This window comes from Glandiceps talaboti, chromosome 3, assembly GCF_964340395.1.
Source record: "Glandiceps talaboti chromosome 3, keGlaTala1.1, whole genome shotgun sequence".
Classification (NCBI taxonomy): domain Eukaryota; kingdom Metazoa; phylum Hemichordata; class Enteropneusta; family Spengelidae; genus Glandiceps; species Glandiceps talaboti.
In genome coordinates this window covers 2,627,273-2,652,500 of record NC_135551.1, presented here as the reverse complement: position 1 = coordinate 2,652,500, position 25,228 = coordinate 2,627,273, and the positions used below count along the sequence as shown (strand labels likewise).

The 25,228-nt window shown below is 36.8% G+C and overlaps 1 protein-coding gene across 3 annotated transcripts in view; it reads right to left on the bottom strand.

The window, feature by feature from the left end:
* Nucleotides 1–25,228, bottom strand: part of LOC144432929 (syntaxin-binding protein 5-like) — a 162,923-nt gene that overhangs the window by 37,382 nt on the left and 100,313 nt on the right. For 2 of the 3 annotated variants that reach the window (XM_078121235.1, XM_078121237.1), the window contains exons 8-17: nucleotides 23,735–23,816; nucleotides 20,612–20,766; nucleotides 13,773–13,845; nucleotides 11,958–12,114; nucleotides 11,387–11,454; nucleotides 7,945–7,985; nucleotides 7,341–7,543; nucleotides 5,811–6,130; nucleotides 4,194–4,419; nucleotides 2,733–2,913 (exon numbers count right to left, since the gene is read on the bottom strand). In XM_078121235.1, coding sequence (XP_077977361.1) covers nucleotides 2,733–2,913; nucleotides 4,194–4,419; nucleotides 5,811–6,130; nucleotides 7,341–7,543; nucleotides 7,945–7,985; nucleotides 11,387–11,454; nucleotides 11,958–12,114; nucleotides 13,773–13,845; nucleotides 20,612–20,766; nucleotides 23,735–23,816 — 1,506 coding nt within the window. The remainder of the gene's footprint in view (nucleotides 1–2,732; nucleotides 2,914–4,193; nucleotides 4,420–5,810; nucleotides 6,131–7,340; nucleotides 7,544–7,944; nucleotides 7,986–11,386; nucleotides 11,455–11,957; nucleotides 12,115–13,772; nucleotides 13,846–20,611; nucleotides 20,767–23,734; nucleotides 23,817–25,228) is intronic. The other variant, XM_078121236.1, reaches the window with a different exon arrangement.

The window sequence follows — 25,228 nt, the reverse complement described above, 5'->3', positions numbered from 1 at the left end:
GTAGTAGTAGTGGTGGTGGTAGTGGTAGTAGTATAGTAGTAGTAGTGGTGGTGGTAGTAGTATAATAGTAGTAGTAGTGGAAGTAGTAGTAGTAGTAGTAGTAGTAGTAGTAGTAGTAGTAGTAGTAGTAGTAGTGGTGGTGGTGGTGGTAGTATAATAGTAGTAGTAGTGGAAGTAGTAGTAGTAGTAGTAGTAGTAGTAGTGGTAGTAGTAGTAGTAGTAGTAGTAGTAGTAGTAGTAGTAGTAGTAGTAGTAGTAGTAGTAGTAGTAGTAGTAGTAGTAGTAGTAGTAGTAGTAGTAGTAGTAGTAGTAGTAGTAGTAGTAGTAGTAGTAGTAGTAGTAGTAGTAGTAGTAGTAGTAGTAGTAGTAGTAGTAGTAGTAGTAGTAGTAGTAGTAGTAGTAGTAGTAGTAGTAGTAGTAGTAGTAGTAGTAGTAGTAGTACATACAATGGGCTAGCCTACCTGTAGCCTACCTGTTCACTACTACACTACTTCAGCTATCCTAAGTGCCTATTCGCCTGAAAGATCCAGTCGTTGTCTTTACTTAATATGTAATATCTCCAACAATGGTAGCCAGTAGTTACATATAAAGCTGACCAATGACTGGACTTTTCAGACTAAACTGCCATTTTCATTTTTTGAATTTTCACTTGTCCTCCACATCTACAAACAGTCTTTACAAATGGTTGTATTGTCTTCATGCACAAAATTAACATAAATTAGATCAGAATAGAATCTGCTCTTCATAAAACTCTCTCATGATGACACCTAATTATGGATTCATCATGTGACCTGATTCTAATTTGTATTCAACCAATCACATACTGTGTAGGGATGTAATTCTAGAATACCATATCTAGGAGTGTTTGTAGACTTGGAGGACAAATGAACATTCAAACAATGTGAATATTAATAAGAAGCCCTACTGCACTTGACATGTATATGTAAACTCTGTTGATGACATCATATTTAGATACTATTTTATAACACCTTAACTATTTGTAGATAGTGAAAACAATTTTTCTGATTACAGGTCAATGTCAGATTAGGATTCAAATTTAGTTAGGTGTGAAAAACAGTGAAAAACAGTTTATCTAGCATTGGGATTTCATTGATAAGTTTACCTGTAAGAGTATAAATATCACAGAATATGAAGTGTAATTTGGTTAGTTTAGTAGAAATATACTTAGCAATACCGAAGACAGTTAATGAGAAGTGGCTTATTTCATCTACAATATTACAGTGCTTCCAATCCAAGTAGCTATAGCTATGGCTGTCATAGGTAATGTTGTGACTATAGCTATGGCTGTCATAGGCAATATATGTTGTGACTATAGCTATGGCTGTCATAGGCAATGTTGTGACTATAGCTATGGCTGTCATAGGTAATGTTGTGACTATAGCTATGGCTGTCATAGGTAATGTTGTGACTATAGCTATGGCTGTCATAGGCAATGTTGTGACTATAGCTATGGCTGTCATAGGTAATGTTGTGACTATAGCTATGGCTGTCATAGGCAATGTTGTGACTATAGCTATGGCTGTCATAGGTAATGTTGTGACTATAGCTATGGCTGTCATAGGTAATGTTGTGACTATAGCTATGGCTGTCATAGGCAATGTTGTGACTATAGCTATGGCTGTCATAGGCAATGTTGTGACTATAGCTATGGCTGTCATAGGTAATGTTGTGACTATAGCTATGGCTGTCATAGGCAATGTTGTGACTATAGCTATGGCTGTCATAGGTAATGTTGTGACTATAGCTATGGCTGTCATAGGCAATGTTGTGACTATAGCTATGGCTGTCATAGGTAATGTTGTGACTATAGCTATGGCTGTCATAGGTAATGTTGTGACTATAGCTATGGCTGTCATAGGCAATGTTGTGACTATAGCTATGGCTGTCATAGGCAATGTTGTGACTATAGCTATGGCTGTCATAGGCAATGTTGTGACTATAGCTATGGCTGTCATAGGCAATGTTGTGACTATAGCTAAATCTACATCAATGCATCAGGACAAGTTTAGTAATGTATCAATATATTGCAATACGTCATCATTCATATACATTTGAAAAATTTGACATCAAAATATGAATTTAGGAAAGCGTTTAAAGAATATATCATTTCTGATGTATAAATTTTCCGTTATGGTTCTTTGTCTTGTCATAATTAGTTCTGTGTCTGTGTTATGTTTATAATCTATACGTTCGTTTAAAGCCTGTAATGATAACTTATTATTTCCATTATAGCGATGGAGCCAAACTCGATTAACGGAAAGCTATTTTTTTTGGACTCCAAATTGCCATTTTGTTTCTCCTTTTGTCTTATGTGGTCATCATTGACATGTACATATTGACTTTCAAATTGGCAATGAATGAATGAATGAATGAATGAATGAATGAATGAATGAATGAATGAATGAATGAATGAATGAATGAATGAATGAATGAATGAATGAATAAATGAATGAATGAATACTTAGATTGGAAGTACTGTAAAACACAGCTGAATGTTAAGTTTAATTTGGTGAGAGAGCATAGAAATATCAAAGATAGTTTATAATTAACAGCTTATTTTATCTTCAATATTCAAAGACTACAGAATGTGAAGTTGATTTGGTTAGAGTTTGTTAAAACAACAGAGAGAATGGTAAGGAAGTAGTAAGAGCTGCCCAGATGTGTTTTAACCGACATAGACATAGGGTTAACTTGACTTGGTAACTACTGACTCATGAATCCACCCATGCATCCCACGTCGCTACCTTCTCCATTACCACCTTCAGAAGCTGTTGATTCCCCTTTCTTTAACTTTCGAGTTCCTTGAGACTTACTCCTCTTTAGCTGGGCATCATTTGGTCTTTTGTCTTTCTTGGAATTGTTACCAGTCGGACTTAGACACACACCATTTTGCTGCAACATAAAAAGATATGTATGGTATAACATCAAAAGAAGTCATAGTTAGGTAATATATAATAATAATAAACACCTTTGTTCATCCAAATAAATTTGGAACTTTGTTGAACGGTCACCGCTGACAAGACTGTCCTCATGTTGAAGAAACAGGAGGAAACCAGGGAAAACCTGCATTGCTTGACAGGGTCAAACTGAGCATCACCCTGCTTACATACAAACCTGGTCACTTTAATTTTTTAATCAAACTCAGTCAATGCTTGGTGGGTTTGAACTCAGACTGCAGAGGTAAGAGGTGTACGAACTAACCGCTTGGCCACTGGGTGACAAATATAGCCCACATGGAATGGTTATATGTAAAGAAGTATTTTATATGGAAACATAAAATCATTTTGCTGTAACATAAAAGATGTATATAAAATAAAGTCAAAGGAAGTCATTGTCATTTTGAAGATTATAAATGTTTGTTAATTATTATCATGTGAATAAGTAATTCTGATATGAATCAAAATGTTAACGATATTTGCCATGACATCAAATTATTAATATTTTCATAAGTATACAAGAAACACTGACCCTACTTGATAGAACATAGTTATTTTAATAATTTATCCTATTCTCATAATATATACTGTATTTTGTATATAATTCTATATCCACAGTTTACCACACTATCAAATCTAGTAGCAAATTTTAGTTTATGATCCTTTGGCAAGATTTGAACCATAATTGTGCCTCAGTCAACCCAGCTGTATAATTGGGGACCTGGTAGGATAGAGGTTGCAATGTGAATGCTTTAATCCTATGCGCTTATAGAGGCTGCAATGGATTGAATGTTCCCTAGGGAGTTGAAGTATAAACTTTAAAGGGTTATTGTAGCTTCATTGATCCATGCCAGGGGTAATCATTGCCAGTACCTTGAGCTCTCAGGAGAAAATATGCATTCAATTTGTAAATTGCCATTCATTATAATATGCATTCAATTTGTAAATTGCCATTCATTATAATATGCATTCAATTTGTAAATTGCCATTCATTATAATATGATTACATTTAGTTTTAATACTCAAGAACCATGCAGGTAGGTTTTAGTACATGATGCTGACAAAGACTACTAGATAACTGTTTACATTATCATGATTACAGACTGACTGATGTATCTACATAACCAATGCATTACCATTGCCCATTTATATCACATACTACATGCACATGCCAAAATAGCAATTTTAGTTTCAGTCTGTCTAATCTTGTATAAACTAATTGTGCCACAGTCATACCTGTTCAGAGTTGGAATTACCAGGAGGAGATCGACATCTCTCCGGTTCTGTTGTGCCTTGTTCTACAATATCTCCAAGTCCCTGTGGCTTATTTCTCTTTGGTGATCTAGGTGTCCTCTGGTAAGGGTCAGCTGAACCGTACAAGTCTGGTGTGCCCATACTGAGTAGACACGTTCTCTGTATGTAGTCAACCATAGCCAGACCATTGGCAGTGCCAATTGCCATTCTAATAGTACAAACATACACATTATAACACTGTATAAATGTTCAGTAATTTCATCTCAAGGTAAAACATGCCTTGGGGATAAATTTCCCTGCAAATCAATTTGAAAAATTCTTCAATTCTCTTTAAACTTTCCTACACGGAAGTTTGCTCCTGGTCCTTTTGAAAAAATAAAGAAATTGGGGGTTTACCATTTTGCTTTTAAGGAGATGATCAATTTTTTATCCCACAGAGTTGAGTGTTCGACAGCCATATTGGATTCTAAAATGACTCAATTTAGATAATATTTTGACCTCTACTTCAAAAATGTATATGGTGACCCCCCGATTTTTTACTGAGGTTAACTGTGAGAACAGGTTTGAGTTTTCTTGAACAAAATAACAGCAAACATTTAAAGAGTTTATTTGTGTGGTGCAGTCTACCTTACCATTAAATTAAATAGACATGTATCACATCAACACCAACTCAGTACTGATAGGTTAGAGTGATTGAAACCAATGTATTCTATCTCATTTAATAGTCAACTTTTTATTAAACACTGAGAATTCAGAATGTATCCTTCTTCTTTATTAGGTAAACTTTATACAAGCTTCTTTTTTAAATATACAACAGAACAATGTAATTGTACTATTTCTGTGTTGCTCTTATCAATTTGTACAATGCAAGTCAAGTCATTGGTAAACTTTAGTTTACACACGACATGTTTCCCACTATGTTTAAGTTAACATTGCATGTTGGACTGGGATTAATATTTGTATGTGAAAAAAGTTGTCTTACACAGCAGTAGACACAGTTGGTCCTAAAGGAAAGACTAAACCTATAATGGTGGTACACTGTTAAGATAGCACATGTACAAATGTAGTAATCCATGGCAATGGCATTCAATCATTGGTACCTGGAATAACATTTTATCTCATGCTAGAGGGTCTAAATAAATAAAGAAGGTTGACTTATTCTCAGTACCTGTAATAGTATTTTACCTCATGCTAGAGGGTCAAAATAGAACAAGAAGGTTGACTTATTCTCACATGCGCATATAGTATGCATGTATAGATGTTGTAGTGGAAGTTGCAGTGTTGACCAAAAAATCTGTCATTATTTTCATGACATACATACTAGGTAAAATTCTATTGCAGGTACAGAGAATTGTTGGGGTTTCAGCAAGTGTTTATGGCATAAAAATCTTCACAATATTTGATACATCCCCTAGTATACTAATTAAGTGTTACTCTATAGTATACATATATGACAAGCTTACACCAATCTATATATTGGATGTTATCTACTCTCATAAACCATAACATGTATAGACGTTTTTGATTGGTTAGCAGAATGTTGCAGCTGGTGACCACCCAATGAACACACCTGTACTAAGACAACAAAGTACTACTTACACTCCATAGGATGAATTGGTTTCTACAGATGTAACGGTTGGTGGAGGTTCACCATCCACCCACACAAACTGACAGATCAATTCCGGCTGGTATCCAGGAGGAAATTTTAAGGAAGAAGTTCTGACTTTGAGATTGGGAACATTATCCTTCATACCTTCCCCAGAACTGCAACTCATGTGTTGACTACTAGCTGCCCCAGATAAAGGCATGCTACTAGTACTGCTGGTTGTACTAGAATTCCGACCTATTGGAGTTGGTGGTAACTCACAGTCTGGTGTTTCTATTTCCTCTGCATCGTACACAATGGAGACCTCAATGGACTGTAATATAGAAACCATAATACATATAATGGCCATGCCATCTTAGACATCTCTATTTCAGGTATTTATAAAGTTTTTGGAGATGACACAATGTGTGTAAAAGAACTCTTTGTGTGTTCTTAACATAGCATTACAATAGTGGTTAGACATGTTTTTATCTCTGGTAGTACATCACTAAGTAGACAGTGCATATACAACTTTGTGTCTACTCTCCTTTATTGTACACTATTCTGGCGCTCACTTGTGAACCTCAAAATGGTTTGTAAACAGCACTCCTAATGGCCAAACCATGAAATCTTTTATTGCAAATGGCACTCCTAGTGGCCAAACCATGAAATCTTTTATTGCAAATGGCACTCCTAGTGGCCAAACCATGAAATCTTTTATTGCAAATGGCACTCCTAGTGGCCAAACCAAGAAATCTTTTATTGCAAACAGCACTCCTAGTGGCCTAACCATGAAATCTTTTATTGCAAACAGCACTCCTAGTGGCCAAACCATGAAATCTTTTATTGCAAACGGCACTCCTAGTGGCCAAACCATGAAATCTTTTATTGCAAACAGCACTCCTAGTGGCCAAACCATGAAATCTTTTATTGCAAACAGCACTCCTAGTGGCCAAACCATGAAATCTTTTATTTCTCTGATAACTGTAATATGGTATATAATCATGTTTTTCCTATAGTCTATCCAAATTACAATGTACGGTAACTTTCCACATTTAACTCATGAAAACTTTCTGACATCAATTTATCAACAAATCTATTCGGACTATGAACATTCTATTTCACCTACAACTTTTATTTCTTATCTATCTATTGTCTGCGTAGCTTTGCACAACTCTTGTTCTGTGTATAGTATTGTATCGTATCGTATCGTACTGTATCATATTGTATCATATCGTATCATATTGTATCATATTGCATTGTATCGTATCGCATTGTATATCGTATATCATATATCGTATCATATCGTATTGTATTATATCGTATCATACCGTATCGTATCATACATATATATTGTACCGTATTGTATCACATTGTATCATATTGTATAGTATCATATCATATTGTATCATATTGCATCTTACCATATTGTATTGCATCATATCACATCATATCATATCGTATCCCATTATATCGTATCATACCGTATCATATCGTACCGTACACTGCTGAATCATATTGTATCATTTCATTCATATACTTACAGGAAGTTGGTCAATTTGGATCTCTTGTTTACTAAATCTGTAGATGATAACATGCCCACTGGCCCCAGCAATGGACAAAATACGACTATCCAGACACATTTGTATCAATTGAATTGCATATGGGTCTTCTTCACCATCCAAACTCTTGCTTTTCTTCTCAAAGATTTTGGCAGTCTTCAATTTATACAGTACTTGTAACGACACTATGAATGAGATATTGAATACATTATATGATATATGAATTATTAGTTAGTATAACTTTTATAATTATAGTAATATTCATCTAGTCATGGCCCTTTGTTAATGTTGTCTTGGAATGAATTTATCCATTGAAGCAGCAAGTCAACAGCCTGGGGTAAAAATTTTAGATTACATTTACTACAATGTTGCTTTGTCTACATGTAAATTACCAGGGTAATTATTCAGACATGAGGAAACATGACATTTATACCTTATGGAAATAATGTACAGACATTGATCATGATTGGAAAGATATCCACTAAACAGGAAGAAAATAGTGAGGTATGATACCTAGATGACACATAATTGATTTGTTATAAACTTTAAACATATGATGATGGATTGATAATGGAAGTATACTCACCTGCAGATGCGTCCCAAAACTTGACTGAGCCATCTGCATGTCTACAATAACAAACACAGAATAATTACATATAAGGATTCATTGGTTTTATCAACCAAATTGTTATAATTCCACATCAAGCCCCAGTACACTCTGTCTATTGTCCAATTATATTATATTATTATATTCTTTATTTCTGGCCATTAAAAAAGTCCCATACAACCACAAACAAATAAAAACCCAACTAATTATACAATACAAGTCGGTAGTTTTTCCAGAAACTGGAGTAAAAATAATTGTCGGAGAGAACACACGTCTTAATTATTTCATTGTGGCTCTCATGTAGCCACACCAAATTTGAACAACAAGTTGCGTTGTAATGAGGTAAAATTAAGAATATTCCTACTGACACAATTGTTACTTATGCTAACTGCCCCTCTAAGGCCAAAAAACTAACCACAACGTGTAGTTATATGCCACCTGTATTTTATGAAGCATCGTGTTGCTATAATTACACCAAACTTGTAAACAGTAAACACTATATTAAAAACTCCTAAAAAGTGTACATTTCACACGCTCCGAGCAATGAATAAAATTTCTGACAATAATATTTGCCCTCGGATACATAGCTCTAAGTTGTCTCTGCATATCTGCTTCATCGCACCCATTGGAGGTCACTATGTATCCAAGATATTTTTTAACTGTAACAAAATTCAACTGTTTGCCATATAAATAAACAGAAGGCATTCTGGTTGGTTTCCATTGCCTAGGAATAAACGACACACATTCTGTTTTTGTTGTATGGAACAGAATATTGTGTTCCATGCCAAATTGCTCACATATCTTAATAGTTTCTGTAACGACTTAATCGAAGGCGAAATCAATACAATGTCATCTGCATAAAGCAAATGGTTCAAAATCTTGCCAGCTATGTGACACATGACTCCTGCCAACTTCAGCCTTTTGGTAAGATTTTCGATGTAGACTGCAAATAACTTTGGAGAGATTATGCTTCCCTGGCGTACCCCATTAATGACTTTAAAATGGTTAGATTCCGTAGAACCCCAGCGTACAAAAAACAGCTGAGCATGATACCAGTACTGAAGGATGCGAACAATAAACAGTGGCGTTTTCCTATCAATCAGTTTCCTAAACAGAGTCCAATGGTTAACCCTATCAAATGCTTTCCTCGCATCCAAGAAACAAGAGAAAACTGGGAATTGTGTCTTTTGTAAAAATCAACAATCTCTTTGAGTACAAAAATGCACATGTCAGTGGAATGGTTCTTTTTGAACCCGAATTGAAAATCACTTGTCACAATATACTGCTCAATGCGACTCAAAATGCACATTTCAAATAATTTAGAAGCTGTTAACTATAGCAACTGGTCTATAATTATCTACTCAAGTGAGATCCTTAGCTTTATCCTTTACTATTGCACAATTGTGGCATCCATAAAACTATTCGGAAGCCATCCATGGACAAAGAATGCAGTAAAAAACATACTGAGCAAGACAAAGACGATCGGGTTTGCGTAGATGAGGTGTTCAGACATTATGCCATCCCTCCCCATAGCTTTTCCTTTTTCTAGATTAAAAGCTGCCTCTTTAAGTTCATTAGGCGTAACGGTCATTTCGCAATCAAACTCGATATTAGACAGAGTTGACTGAACAAATTCCTTATTCTGACTGTTAGAAACAGAATTAAGTAAACTCTCATAATGTGTTTTCCACATACTAGCAATATCCCTATAGCCTGTACAACCACCAACTGTACTAGGTAAAGGACAGTTAGTGGCTCCAGAGCAAGCCCTTACAGAATTCCAAAATTTCCGAGAATTATTCTGTACAAGGTTGTTAGCCAAAGCATCTGCCTTAGCCGTATTCTCCCTCCACTTACAAGTCCTAAACGCTAGCTTGAATTTGGCTCGCGTTGTACGCATTAACTCCCAGAGGGGACCTGAACAGGGTTTACCATAAACCACCCACATTTTAAACGCATCCCGTGCACTATCATGTAGATCGCGTAAGTAATCATTCCAACCCGGCACTTCACGAAAATTATTCATATTTGAGTGTGGAATGCTATTTTCAGCAGCCTGCTTCAAGGCACTAATTACTTCCGAATAAAACAAATTCAAATCGGCAAGGTGGTCGCTGTTGGTACAATTTGGATCCAGACATTTAAGGGTATTACATGGAATGCAAACATTGCTAAGTAATTCTCCTGTCATAAGCTGATAACTTGTCAAATTGTCATACTTTGCTCTCTGCCAATTCGGCCTAGCATTGATGCCATTTTGAGAATCAGAAGCGAAACGAGTTAAACCTGATGTTTCAATACTAACACTGATGGGGAAATGATCAGACGAGATAAAATCATGAAAAATCTCTACATTACAAATGGCTTTGTGCACAGAGTGAGTACTTAGACAGTGATCTAACCAATGTGTATTCCCATGGGCTTCACTATAAAACGTAAAATTGTCTTTGTTCCTACCCAAAATATCGATATCAGAAATAAACAAATTGTTCTCTCTACAATGTTGCTCTAATTCATTCCCAAACAGTGATCCCAAATCGGCATTAAAGTCCCCAAGAATTACTGTATTAACGGTTTCAACTTCCTGAATGATACTATCAATCTTAGCCAAATAACGCGAATATTCATCATATTCATTATATCACTGTATACTTCAATCTACTGAGTCATACCTGTACATTCTTAGCTTTCATTGAACAAAATGGTGATTAATTTTCAAGATCACATACAGAATTGTTACCAAAGATTGGCTTAACATTATCATTTAGCTAAATGTTTGCATATGCAGGGTATATAATAAAACCATGATATGGATTTTGTGGACCTCAGTAGTATGGCTTACAAAGCCCTCCTCAAGTAAGGTCCTAAAACTGATATCCAGGCCATAATGTACCTCATATCCTCTAAGTATGAAAAGGAAATATGGAAACATTTATAGTTCAAACTTTGTTGAAAACATTCTTGACATGCTAAGACATGGAATTCACACACCAAGGTGACAAAAGTATAAAAGATTTAGAGAATACACATCTTGATATTTCAAATTTAAGTCAACTAATCTTGATAATTTCAAGTATTTGTGCAATTTGAAGTCTTTCATAGACCTTGAGGTGATGTGAATCTCAAACAATAGCAAGTCTTTCATAGACCTTGAGGTGATGTGAATCTCAAACAATAGCAAGTCTTTCATAGACCTTGAGGTGATGTGAATCTCAAACAATAGCAAGTCTTTCATAGACCTTGAGGTGATGTGATTAGCATGTTTCTTCATTTACCAGTTCCATACTTCATACTACCAGTGTAGGCATTTCAAGTTTTACTACAGTGAAGTCTTAAGACAGGTAGTCAGTCATAAGAACTTGCTCATCAAAAGAAAATGACTTCAGGGTAGCTATGTCCACCACTGCCACAACTAACTTACCCAGTGATAATGATTTCAGGGTAGCTATTTCCACCACTGCCCCACTCACCACCTTTGACTGGCCACTCCTACAAAACATAAACAATGACACATTTCTTATCTCATAATAATAATATGCATGTAATCAACATGTTAGTTGAACATGTGCCTTAGTGAAAAATGAAAAATGATATAAAAGAGGAAACACCTTCAAAATATAACTCTAGATTATATCGGAGAGTAACGAGAAGAGACAACAAGTTGTTACTGTACATACAGGTTCTCAGCTGAACATCATTGTATGGGTGCAACATCTACTTAACCATGAGCATACACCTTAACAAGTGCTGGCATTTTTTGATTGGTTATTACAGAATGTTGCACCTGGTATGTAGACCATACATGTAGTTTCTTGATAGGATGTTTACCTTACAAGTGCAACATCCAGATAGCCACTAGCATACATAACTAGTTTAGGCATTTTTTGATTGGTTAACAGAATATTGTACCTGGTAATCAGCTAAATCAAGGCTGACCTGCACTAAGACTTAGAAAAATTAATAGACTAGTTGAAAGATACAACTGAGTTTACCTTTTTACTATATCCTTGTCTTTTCTTCTGTTGACTACTGGACCCAACTGAGTAAAATGCAGGTATAATATCTGGTGGGCAGTCAGCATAATATTGCACACAGGTTACAGGAGATTCATGTAAATCCATTGGGTAGGGGTTCTCAAAGCATGGAAACCTGTAATCAAACAGTGATGACACCTATGGTCAGTTGCTAGATGTACTCACAGTGATGATATAGGGAGTCATAAATATTGGTTTACCAGGTTTACTTAGAGAAATGATAGCTGTGTACTTAGAGAAATGATAGCTGGCATCAAACCAATGACGGAACAGTGAGATATATATATATTAAGTTTACCAGGTGTACTTAGAGGAATGATAGCTGGCATCAAACCAATAACAGGACAGTCAGATATATATATTAAGTTTACCAGGTGTACTTATAGAGAAATGATAGCTGGCATCAAACCAATGACGGAACAGTCAGATATATATATTAAGTTTACCAGGTATACTTCTAGGAATGATAGCTGGTATCAAACCAATGACAGGACAGTCAGATATATATATTAAGTTTACCAGGTGTACTTAGAGAAATGATAGCTGGCATCAAACCAATGACGGAACAGTCAGATATATATATTAAGTTTACCAGGTGTACTTAGAGGAATGATAGCTGGCATCAAACCAATAACAGGACAGTCAGATATATATATTAAGTTTACCAGGTGTACTTAGAGAAATGATAGCTGGCATCAAACCAATGATGGAACAGTCAGATATATATATTAAGTTTACCAGGTGTACTTAGAGGAATGATTAATGCTGGTATCATGGCATTTTGAATACTTAATGCTGGTATCATGGCATTTTGAATACTTAATGCTGGTACCATGGCATTTTGAATACTTAATGCTGGTATCATGGCATTTTGAATACTTAATGCTGGTATCATGGCATTTTGAATATTCAATGCTGGTATCATGGCATTTTAAATATTCAATGCTGGTATCATGGCATTTTGAATACTTAATGCTGGTATCATGGCATTTTGAATACTTAATGCTGGTATCATGGCATTTGGAATACTTAATGCTGGTATCATGACATTTTGAATACTTAATGCTGGTATCATGACATTTTGAATACTTAATGCTGGTATCATGGCATTTTGAATACTTAATGCTGGTATCATGACATTTTGAATACTTAATGCTGGTATCATGGCATTTTGAATACTTAATGCTGGTATCATGGCATTTTGAATATTCAATGCTGGTATCATGGCATTTTAAATATTCAATGCTGGTATCATGGCATTTTGAATACTTAATGCTGGTATCATGGCATTTTGAATACTTAATGCTGGTATCATGGCATTTTGAATACTTAATGCTGGTATCATGACATTTTGAATACTTAATGCTGGTATCATGGCATTTTGAATATTCAATGCTGGTATCATGGCATTTTAAATATTCAATGCTGGTATCATGGCATTTTGAATACTTAATGCTGGTATCATGGCATTTGGAATACTTAATGCTGGTATCATGGCATTTTAAATATTCAATGCTGGTATCATGGCATTTTCAATATGTAATGCTGGTATCATGGCATTTTGAATACTTAATGTTGATATGACATTTTCAATACGTAATGCTGGTATCACGGCATTTTGAATATGTATCATGGCATTTTGAATACTTAATGCTGGTATCACGGCATTTGGTGGAATACTTAATGCTGTTATCATGTCATTTTAAATACTTACTGCTGTTATCATGGCATTTTAAATAGAATTTCTGAGCATGTGTCATACATGTGACTTACCCTTGAGATGTAAGGTCAACGACCACCATGTCATTTTCTAGTAACACAATAATAGCATAAGGATCCTGAATGTCTGCAGAGAAATACATCAGATATCAGAGATAAATAACTTTTCCTTTACAGTACTATAGTAGTAGTGGTACTGTTGTTGTTGTTGTTGTTGTTGTTGTTGTTGATGTTACGTGGTTGCTGTATTGGTGGTGTTGATGGTAGAAGTGGTGGTGATGATGGTTATATAGTGATGGTGATGGATATGTAGTGATGGTATTTCTGGTGGTGATGATGGTAGTGATGTAGTGGTGGTGATGTAGCGGTGGTGATTGCAGTAGTGGTAATGACAATAGTGGTAGTCATGGTCATGATGATGGTAGTGATGTAGTGGTGGTGATTGTAGTAGTGGTAATGACAATAGTGGTAGTCATGGTGATGATGATGGTAGTGATGTAGTGGTGGTGATTGTAGTAGTGGTAATGACAATAGTGGTAGTCATGGTCATGATGATGGTAGTGATGTAGTGGTGGTGATTGTATTAGTGGTAATGATAATAGTGGTAGTCATGGTGATGATGATGGTAGTGATGTAGTGGTGGTGATTGTAGTAGTGGTAATGACAATAGTGGTAGTCATGGTGATGATGGTGGTAGTGATGTAGCGGTGGTGATTGCAGTAGTGGTAATGACAATAGTGGTAGTCATGGTCATGATGGTGGTAGTGATGTAGTGGTGGTGATTGTAGTAGTGGTAATTACAATAGTGGTAGTCATGGTCATGATGGTGGTAGTGATGTAGTGGTGGTGATGTAGTGGTGGTAATTACAATAGTGGTAGTCATGGTCATGATGGTGGTAGTGATGTAGTGGTGGTGATTGTAGTAGTGGTAATGACAATAGTGGTAGTCATGGTCATGATGGTGGTAGTGATGTAGTGGTGGTGATGTAGTGGTGGTAATTACAATAGTGGTTACAATAGTGGTAGTCATGGTCATGATGGTGGTAGTGATGTAGTGGTGGTGATTGTAGTAGTGGTAATGACAATAGTGGTAGTCATGGTCATGATGGTGGTAGTGATGTAGTGGTGGTGATTGTAGTAGTGGTAATTACAATAGTGGTAGTCATGGTGATGATGATGGTAGTGATGTAGTGGTGGTGATTGTAGTAGTGGTAATGACAATAGTGGTAGTCATGGTCATGATGGTGGTAGTGATGTAGTGGTGGTGATTGTAGTAGTGGTAATGACAATAGTGGTAGTCATGGTCATGATGGTGGTAGTGATGTAGTGGTGGTGATTGTAGTAGTGGTAATGACAATAGTGGTAGTCATGGTGATTATGGTGGTAGTGATGTAGTGGTGGTGATTGTAGTAGTGGTAATTACAATAGTGGTAGTCATGGTGATGATGATGGTAGTGATGTAGTGGTGGTGATTGTAGTAGTGGTAATTACAATAGTGGTAGTCATGGTGATGATGATGGTAGTGATGTAGTGGTGGTGATTGTAGTAGTGGTAATGATAATAGTGGTAGTTGATGATGGTGGTAGTGATGTAGTGGTGGTGATTGTAGTAGTGGTAATGACAATAGTGGTAGTCATGGTGATGATGATGGTAGTGATGTAGTGGTGGTGATTGTATTAGTGGTAATGGTAATAGTGGTAGTCATGGTGATGATGGTGGTAGTGATGTAGTGGTGGTGATTGTAGTAGTGGTAATGACAATAGTGGTAGTCATGGTGATGATGATGGTAGTGATGTAGTGGTGGTGATTGTATTAGTGGTAATGATAATAGTGGTAGTCATGGTGATGATGATGGTAGTGATGTAGTGGTGGTGATTGTAGTAGTGGTAATGACAATAGTGGTAGTCATGGTGATGATGGTGGTAGTGATGTAGTGGTGGTGATTGTAGTAGTGGTAATTACAATAGTGGTAGTCATGGTGATGATGGTGGTAGTGATGTAGTGGTGGTGATTGTAGTAGTGGTAATGACAATAGTGGTAGTTGATGATGATGGTAGTGATGTAGTGGTGGTGATTGTAGTAGTGGTAATGATAATAGTGGTAGTCATGGTGATTATGGTGGTAGTGATGTAGTGGTGGTGATTGTAGTAGTGGTAATTACAATAGTGGTAGTCATGGTCATGATGATGGTAGTGATGTAGTGGTGGTGATTGTAGTAGTTGTAATGACAATAGTGGTAGTTGATGGTGGTAGTGATGTAGTGGTGGTGATTGTAGTAGTGGTAATGACAATAGTGGTAGTTGATGATGATGGTAGTGATGTAGTGGTGGTGATTGTAGTAGTGGTAATTACAATAGTGGTAGTCATGGTCATGATGATGGTAGTGATGTAGTGGTGGTGATTGTAGTAGTGGTAATGACAATAGTGGTAGTCATGGTGATTATGGTGGTAGTGATGTAGTGGTGGTGATTGTATTAGTGGTAATGATAATAATGGTAGTCATGGTCATGATGGTGGTAGTGATGTAGTGGTGGTGATTGTAGTAGTGGTAATTACAATAGTGGTAGTCATGGTCATGATGATGGTAGTGATGTAGTGGTGGTGATTGTAGTAGTGGTAATGACAATAGTGGTAGTTGATGGTGGTAGTGATGTAGTGGTGGTGATTGTAGTAGTGGTAATGACAATAGTGGTAGTTGATGATGATGGTAGTGATGTAGTGGTGGTGATTGTAGTAGTGGTAATTACAATAGTGGTAGTCATGGTCATGATGATGGTAGTGATGTAGTGGTGGTGATTGTAGTAGTGGTAATGACAATAGTGGTAGTCATGGTGATTATGGTGGTAGTGATGTAGTGGTGGTGATTGTATTAGTGGTAATGATAATAATGGTAGTCATGGTCATGATGGTGGTAGTGATGTAGTGGTGGTGATTGTAGTAGTGGTAATGACAATAGTGGTAGTCATGGTGATGATGATGGTAGTGATGTAGTGGTGGTGATTGTAGTAGTGGTAATGACAATAGTGGTAGTTGATGGTGGTAGTGATGTAGTGGTGGTGATTGTAGTAGTGGTAATGACAATAGTGGTAGTTGATGATGATGGTAGTGATGTAGTGGTGGTGATTGTAGTAGTGGTAATGACAATAGTGGTAGTCATGGTCATGATGATGGTAGTGATGTAGTGGTGGTGATTGTAGTAGTGGTAATGACAATAGTGGTAGTTGATGATGGTGGTAGTGATGTAGTGGTGGTGATTGTATTAGTGGTAATGACAATAGTGGTAGTCATGGTGATGATGGTGGTAGTGATGTAGTGGTGGTGATTGTAGTAGTGGTAATGACAATAGTGGTAGTCATGGTGATGATGGTGGTAGTGATGTAGTGGTGGTGATTGTAGTAGTGGTAATGACAATAGTGGTAGTCATGGTCATGATGATGGTAGTGATGTAGTGGTGGTGATTGTAGTAGTGGTAATGATAATAGTGGTAGTCATGGTCATGATGATGGTAGTGATGTAGTGGTGGTGATTGTAGTAGTGGTAATGACAATAGTGGTAGTCATGGTGATGATGGTGGTAGTGATGTAGTGGTGGTGATTGTAGTAGTGGTAATGATAATAGTGGTAGTCATGGTCATGATGATGGTAGTGATGTAGTGGTGGTGATTGTAGTAGTGGTAATGACAATAGTGGTAGTCATGGTGATTATGGTGGTAGTGATGTAGTGGTGGTGATTGTAGTAGTGGTAATGATAATAATGGTAGTCATGGTGATGATGGTGGTAGTGATGTAGTGGTGGTGATTGTAGTAGTGGTAATGACAATAGTGGTAGTCATGGTGATGATGATGGTAGTGATGTAGTGGTGGTGATTGTATTAGTGGTAATTACAATAGTGGTAGTCATGGTCATGATGGTGGTAGTGATGTAGTGGTGGTGATTGTATTAGTGGTAATTACAATAGTGGTAGTCATGGTCATGATGGTGGTAGTGATTGTAGTAGTGGTAATTACAATAGTGGTAGTCATGGTGATGATGATGGTAGTGATGTAGTGGTGGTGATTGTAGTAGTGGTAATTACAATAGTTGTAGTCATGGTCATGATGGTGGTAGTGATGTAGTGGTGGTGATTGTAGTAGTGGTAATGACAATAGTGGTAGTCATGGTGATTATGGTGGTAGTGATGTAGTGGTGGTGATTGTATTAGTGGTAATGATAATAATGGTAGTCATGGTCATGATGGTGGTAGTGATGTAGTGGTGGTGATTGTAGTAGTGGTAATGACAATAGTGGTAGTCATGGTCATGATGATGGTAGTGATGTAGTGGTGGTGATTGTAGTAGTGGTAATGACAATAGTGGTAGTCATGGTCATGATGGTGGTAGTGATGTAGCGGTGGTGATTGTAGTAGTGGTAATGACAATAATGGTAGTCATGGTGATTATGGTGGTAGTGATGTAGTGGTGGTGATTGTAGTAGTGGTAATGATAATAATGGTAGTCATGGTGATTATGGTGGTAGTGATGTAGTGGTGGTGATTGTAGTAGTGGTAATGATAATAATGGTAGTCATGGTCATGATGGTGGTAGTGATGTAGTGGTGGTGATTGTAGTAGTGGTAATGATAATAATGGTAGTCATGGTCATGATGATGGTAGTGATGTAGTGGTGGTGATTGTAGTAGTGGTAATGACAATAGTGGTAGTCATGGTGATGATGATGGTAGTGATGTAGTGGTGGTGATTGTAGTAGTGGTAATGATAATAATGGTAGTCATGGTGATTATGGTGGTAGTGATGTAGTGGTGGTGATTGTATTAGTGGTAATGATAATAATGGTAGTCATGGTCATGATGGTGGTAGTGATGTAGTGGTGGTGATTGTAGTAGTGGTAATGACAATAGTGGTAGTTGATGATGGTGGTAGTGATGTAGTGGTGGTGATTGTAGTAGTGGTAATGATAATAATGGTAGTCATGGTGATTATGGTGGTAGTGATGTAGTGGTGGTGATTGTATTAGTGGTAATGACAATAGTGGTAGTCATGGTGATGATGGTGGTAGTGATGTAGTGGTGGTGATTGTAGTAGTGGTAATGATAATAATGGTAGTCATGGTCATGATGGTGGTAGTGATGGTGAAGTAGCGGTGTTGTGATAGTGAAGCAATGGTGGTGATGTTGGTTGTCAGGTAGACTAAATCTGGTGCTGCTACCAATATCAACTACCACACTCCTCACCCCCTGTATTTCTGTATCGCTATCCCTATCAACTACCACATTCATCACCCCCTGTATTTCTGTACCCCTCCCTATCAACTACCACATCCATATCCCCCCCCCCACATTTCTGTACCCCTATCCCTATCAACTACCACATTCATCACCCCCCAGTATTTCTGTACCCCTTCCTATCAACTACCACATCCATACCCCCCCCTGTATTTCTGTACCCCTATCCCTATCAACTACCACATTCATCACCCCCCCCCCACCCCCCCACCCCCTCCGTATTTCTGTACCCCTATCCCCATCCCTGTAACTACATCACTGGTATTTTTATTTACTACTTAAATTTATCAAAAGAACATCAAAATTAATTCCTCTACTATGAAATGCAATAATGAACACATTAGTTTGTTTTTGATTATGAAAGTTTACAACATAGATTATTCTCAGTTCCTTGAAGTCTGAGAAGAGAGGACAACTAGTGTGGAATTGATTTGAACCCAAACTAGATATCAACAAGTCATTGAGAATGACATAATCCCCGCTATGATTGGGTTTTAAGGAACTGGCAGTTTATGTAGTCATTTTCTTGATATCACTACTCTGATCATGCAACAACACTTGTGAACCTAAATCAAACAGACTTAGATATGTTGTGTCTGCTCGTTGGACATGGAAAATGCCTACTCATGTTGTGTCTCCTCATTGGACATGGGACTTGCCTACTCTTCAAGATGACGTGATGGAATAAACCACTCAACAATAAAGAATTGGTCGGGTATGGGGGGGGGGGACTGTTCAAGCATGTCTGAGTTATGGCTTTGGACATAGAAAATTCGCAAACAAAATGGCTGCCAGACAGCCATATTGGATCGTGTCACGATGAAAATGGATATGCACATGTATGTTATAGAACACTGTCCTAAATATCAACTTTGAATGAGATCTGTTCAAACATGTCTGAGTTATGGCTTTGGACATGGAAAATTTGCAAACAAAATGGCTGCTAGGCGGCCATATAGGATCGTATCTTGACAACAATGTATATGCACATGTATGTCATAGAACACTGTGCTAATGCCAACTTTGAATGAGATCTGTTCAAGCATGTCTGAGTTATGGCTTTGGACATGGAAAATTCGCAAACAAAATGGCTGCCAGGCAGCCATATTGGATCGTATCACAATGAAAATGGATATGCACATGTATGTCATAGAACACTGTCCTAATACCAACCTTGAATGAGATCTGTTCAAACATGTCTGAGTTATGGCTTTGGACATGGAAAATTCGCAAACAAAATGGCTGCTAGGTGGCCATATTGGATCGTATCATGAAACAAATTGACGTGCATATGTTTGCCATTGTATGTTGCCCCTGTACCAAGTTTGAAAGAAATCGGTCCAGGCATCTCCAAGAAACGGCTGCGGACGGACGGACGGACGGCCGCACGGACAGACGGAACCCAATCCATAAGTCCCCGTCCCGGACTTTGTCCGGCGGGGACTAATGAGTGAATTAAATTTGGCTTTTGACAGAATAAACAGCACAGGAGAAAAGTAATCCCCCACACCAATGGTTTAAGATGGAATGTCTCACACTCATAAAGGAATGTTTACCTTACATGAGGTTTATTCCATTTTAGCCCATGGGGTGTAGGATTCTATCAATCTTACCATTTGGCCATGGTGTCTCACAAAGACATATGAAGTCTATAATAGGATGTTCCATTTCTAGCACTGTAGTATTTTTACCCTGCATAATGGTTAGGCTTGGTTGCTTGGCAGCTTTGTCATAAGTCAAACCACCACAAAATACAATGTATGGTTCTCTGTAAGTTAAATGACACACTTTACTAAGTATTTACACTTCAAACAATTCTTACTGTTTCCAACTTATTTATCAGTTATAATAAGTTAGATTTTGATGTCCTCAATTCCTAGAACACCGATACAAAATTGATTTAACATTTTTTCCATAAATTTTTTATTGTTTGACAGTTTATTTATTGATCACAAGTGAGCATTTTGATATCCTTACACTCCTGAAATACCCACACATACAAATAATGTTGTAGTCACATATATCGGTTGTGTCTGACTTACATATATTGCTGTCTACAAGTTGTACATCGATATGCTAATAATGTTTGAATACCCATACACGATTTTTTATTCACAGAAAGTAAAATTATTTTGAAGTTATGTATCAGTTACAAATTTGCATTTCAATATGCTTATTTTCTGGAGTTTCTAGGCTAAGACATCCATACATATACAAGATATGTTTATTTTCTGGAGTTTCTAGGCTAAGACATCCATACATATACAAGATATGTTTATTTTCATAAACTTTAAATAATTTACTAATTGTATACATATTGTTTCATAAACTCCTTTTAATTCATCTTGCAAGACATTAACTCACCCTAGGGATGACAAGACATTTCACTCACTCTAGGGATGACAAGACATTTAACTCACCCTAGGGATGACAAGACATTTAACTCACTCTAGGGATGACAAGACATTTAACTCACTCTAGGGATGACAAGGCATTTAACTCACTCTAGGGATGACAAGACATTTAACTCACCCTAGGGATGACAATACATTTAACTCACCCTAGGGATGACAATACATTTAACTCACCCTAGGGATGACAAGACATTTAACTCACCCTAGGGATGACAAGACATTTAACTCACTCTAGGGATGACACGACATTTAACTCACCCTAGGGATGACAAGACATTTAACTCACCCTAGGGATGACAAGACATTTAACTCACCCTAGGGATGACAAGACATTTAACTCACTCTAGGGATGACAATACATTTAACTCACTCTAGGGATGACAAGACATTTAACTCACCCTAGGGATGACAAAACATTTAACTCACCCTAGGGATGACAAGACATTTAACTCACCCTAAGGATGACACGACATTTAACTCACCCTAGGGATGACAAGACATTTAACTCACCCTAGGGATGACAAGACATTTAACTCACCCTAGGGATGACACGACATTTAACTCACTCTAGGGATGACAATACATTTAACTCACCCTAGGGATGACACGACATTTAACTCACCCTAGGGATGACAAGACATTTAACTCACCCTAGGGATGACACGACATTTAACTCACCCTAGGGATGACAAGACATTTAACTCACTCTAGGGATGACAAGACATTTAACTCACCCTAGGGATGACAAGACATTTAACTCACCCTAGGGATGACACGACATTTAACTCACTCTAGGGATGACAATACATTTAACTCACTCTAGGGATGACACGACATTTAACTCACCCTAGGGATGACAAGACATTTAACTCACTCTAGGGATGACAAGACATTTAACTCACTCTAGGGATGACAATACATTTAACTCACCCTAGGGATGACAAGACATTTAACTCACTCTAGGGATGACAAGACATTTAACTCACCCTAGGGATGACAAAACATTTAACTCACCCTAGGGATGACAAGACATTTAACTCACTCTAGGGATGACAATACATTTAACTCACCCTAGGGATGACAAGACATTTAACTCACTCTAGGGATGACAAGACATTTAACTCACCCTAGGGATGACAAGACATTTAACTCACTCTAGGGATGACAAGACATTTAACTCACCCTAGGGATGACAAGACATTTAACTCACTCTAGGGATGACAAGACATTTAACTCATCCTAGGGATGACAAGACATTTAACTCACCCTAGGGATGACAAGACATTTAACTCACCCTAGGGATGACAAGACATTTAACTCACCTTAGGGATTACATGACATTTAACTCACCCTAGGGATGACAAGACATTTAACTCACTCTAGGGATGACAATACATTTAACTCACCCTAGGGATGACAAGACATTTAACTCACTCTAGGGATGACAATACATTTAACTCACCCTAGGGATGACAAGACATTTAACTCACCCTAGGGATGACAAGACATTTAACTCACTCTAGGGATGACAATTACATTTAACTCACCCTAGGGATGACAAGACATTTAACTCACTCTAGGGATGACAAGACATTTAACTCACCCTAGGGATGACAAGACATTTAACTCACCCTAGGGATGACAAGACATTTAACTCACCCTAGGGATGACAAGACATTTAACTCACCTTAGGGATTACAAGACATTTAACTCACCCTAGGGATGACAAGACATTTAACTCACTCTAGGGATGACAATACATTTAACTCACCCTAGGGATGACAAGACATTTAACTCACTCTAGGGATGACAATACATTTAACTCACCCTAGGGATGACAAGACATTTAACTCACCCTAGGGATGACAAGACATTTAACTCACTCTAGGGATGACAATTACATTTAACTCACCCTAGGGATGACAAGACATTTAACTCACTCTAGGGATGACAAGACATTTAACTCACCCTAGGGATGACAAGACATTTAACTCACCCTAGGGATGACAAGACATTTAACTCACCCTAGGGATGACAAGACATTTAACTCACTCTTGGGATGACAAGACATTTAACTCACCCTAGGGATGACAAGACATTTAACTCACCCTAGGGATGACAAGACATTTAACTCACTCTAGGGATGACAAGACATTTAACTCACTCTAGGGATGACAAGACATTTAACTCACCCTAGGGATGACAAGACATTTAACTCACCCTAGGGACAACAACAAAGCAATACATATGTTGTGCAAAAAACTGATAAAAATTGTTTGAAGACAAAGTCACAAAGAGTCAATACTAGAATATGGTACTTACATTCCCTTACATGATTTCCACTCAACTTTGGTAATGGGTGCACATGGGTCAGGACGTGCTCCTTTCATAATGGGTGGTTTTGCTGTTTAAAACAAAATCAAACCATATATATGAAACTATCTGAATGTTCATTGACTGAAATTAATCTTTTACATACTGACTGTTGTTTACTGTTATTATTTCTAGTACTACTGGTATATATAAATTGTTTTGCTTTGACTGACAGCTGTGATAAGAATTTCTGTTTAAAAATGGTGAACATTAAAATAAGTATTTTTTTGTATTATATTCTGGACATAAATATCATAATTACACACAAGTCAATATTCTTTGTATTATTACCAACTAACAACGGTTTGTAAATTTGTTTACTTATCAAACATCTATATAAGTTATGTTGCCTAGTTTACTTACCATACATCTATATAAGTTATGTTGCCTAGTTTACTTACCATACATCTATATAAGTTATGTTGCCTAGTTTACTTACCATACATCTATATAAGTTATGTTGCCTAGTTTACTTACCATACAGCTATATAAGTTATGTTGCCTAGTTTACTTACCATACATCTATATAAGTTATGTTGCCTAGTTTACTTACCATACATCTATATAAGTTATGTTGCCTAGTTTACTTACCATACATCTATATAAGTTATGTTGCCTAGTTTACTTACCATACATCTATATAAGTTATGTTGCCTAGTTTACTTACCATACATCTATATAAGTTATGTTGCCTAGTTTACTTACCATACAGCTATATAAGTTACGTTGCCTAGTTTACTTACCATACATCTATATAAGTTATGTTGCCTAGTTTACTTACCATACATCTATATAAGTTATGTTGCCTAGTTTACTTACCATACATCTATATAAGTTATGTTGCCTAGTTTACTTACCATACAGCTATATAAGTTATGTTGCCTAGTTTACTTACCATACATCTATATAAGTTATGTTGCCTAGTTTACTTACCATACATCTATATAAGTTATGTTGCCTAGTTTACTTACCATACATCTATATAAGTTATGTTGCCTAGTTTACTTACCATACAGCTATATAAGTTATGTTGCCTAGTTTACTTACCATACATCTATATAAGTTATGTTGCCTAGTTTACTTACCATACATCTATATAAGTTATGTTGCCTAGTTTACTTACCATACAGCTATATAAGTTATGTTGCCTAGTTTACTTACCATACATCTATATAAGTTATGTTGCCTAGTTTACTTACCATACATCTATATAAGTTATGTTGCCTAGTTTACTTACCATACAGCTATATAAGTTATGTTGCCTAGTGTACTTACCATACATCTATATAAGTTATGTTGCCTAGTTTACTTACCATACAGCTATATAAGTTATGTTGCCTAGTTTACTTACCATACATCTATATAAGTTATGTTGCCTAGTTTACTTACCATACATCTATATAAGTTATGTTGCCTAGTTTACTTACCATACATCTATATAAG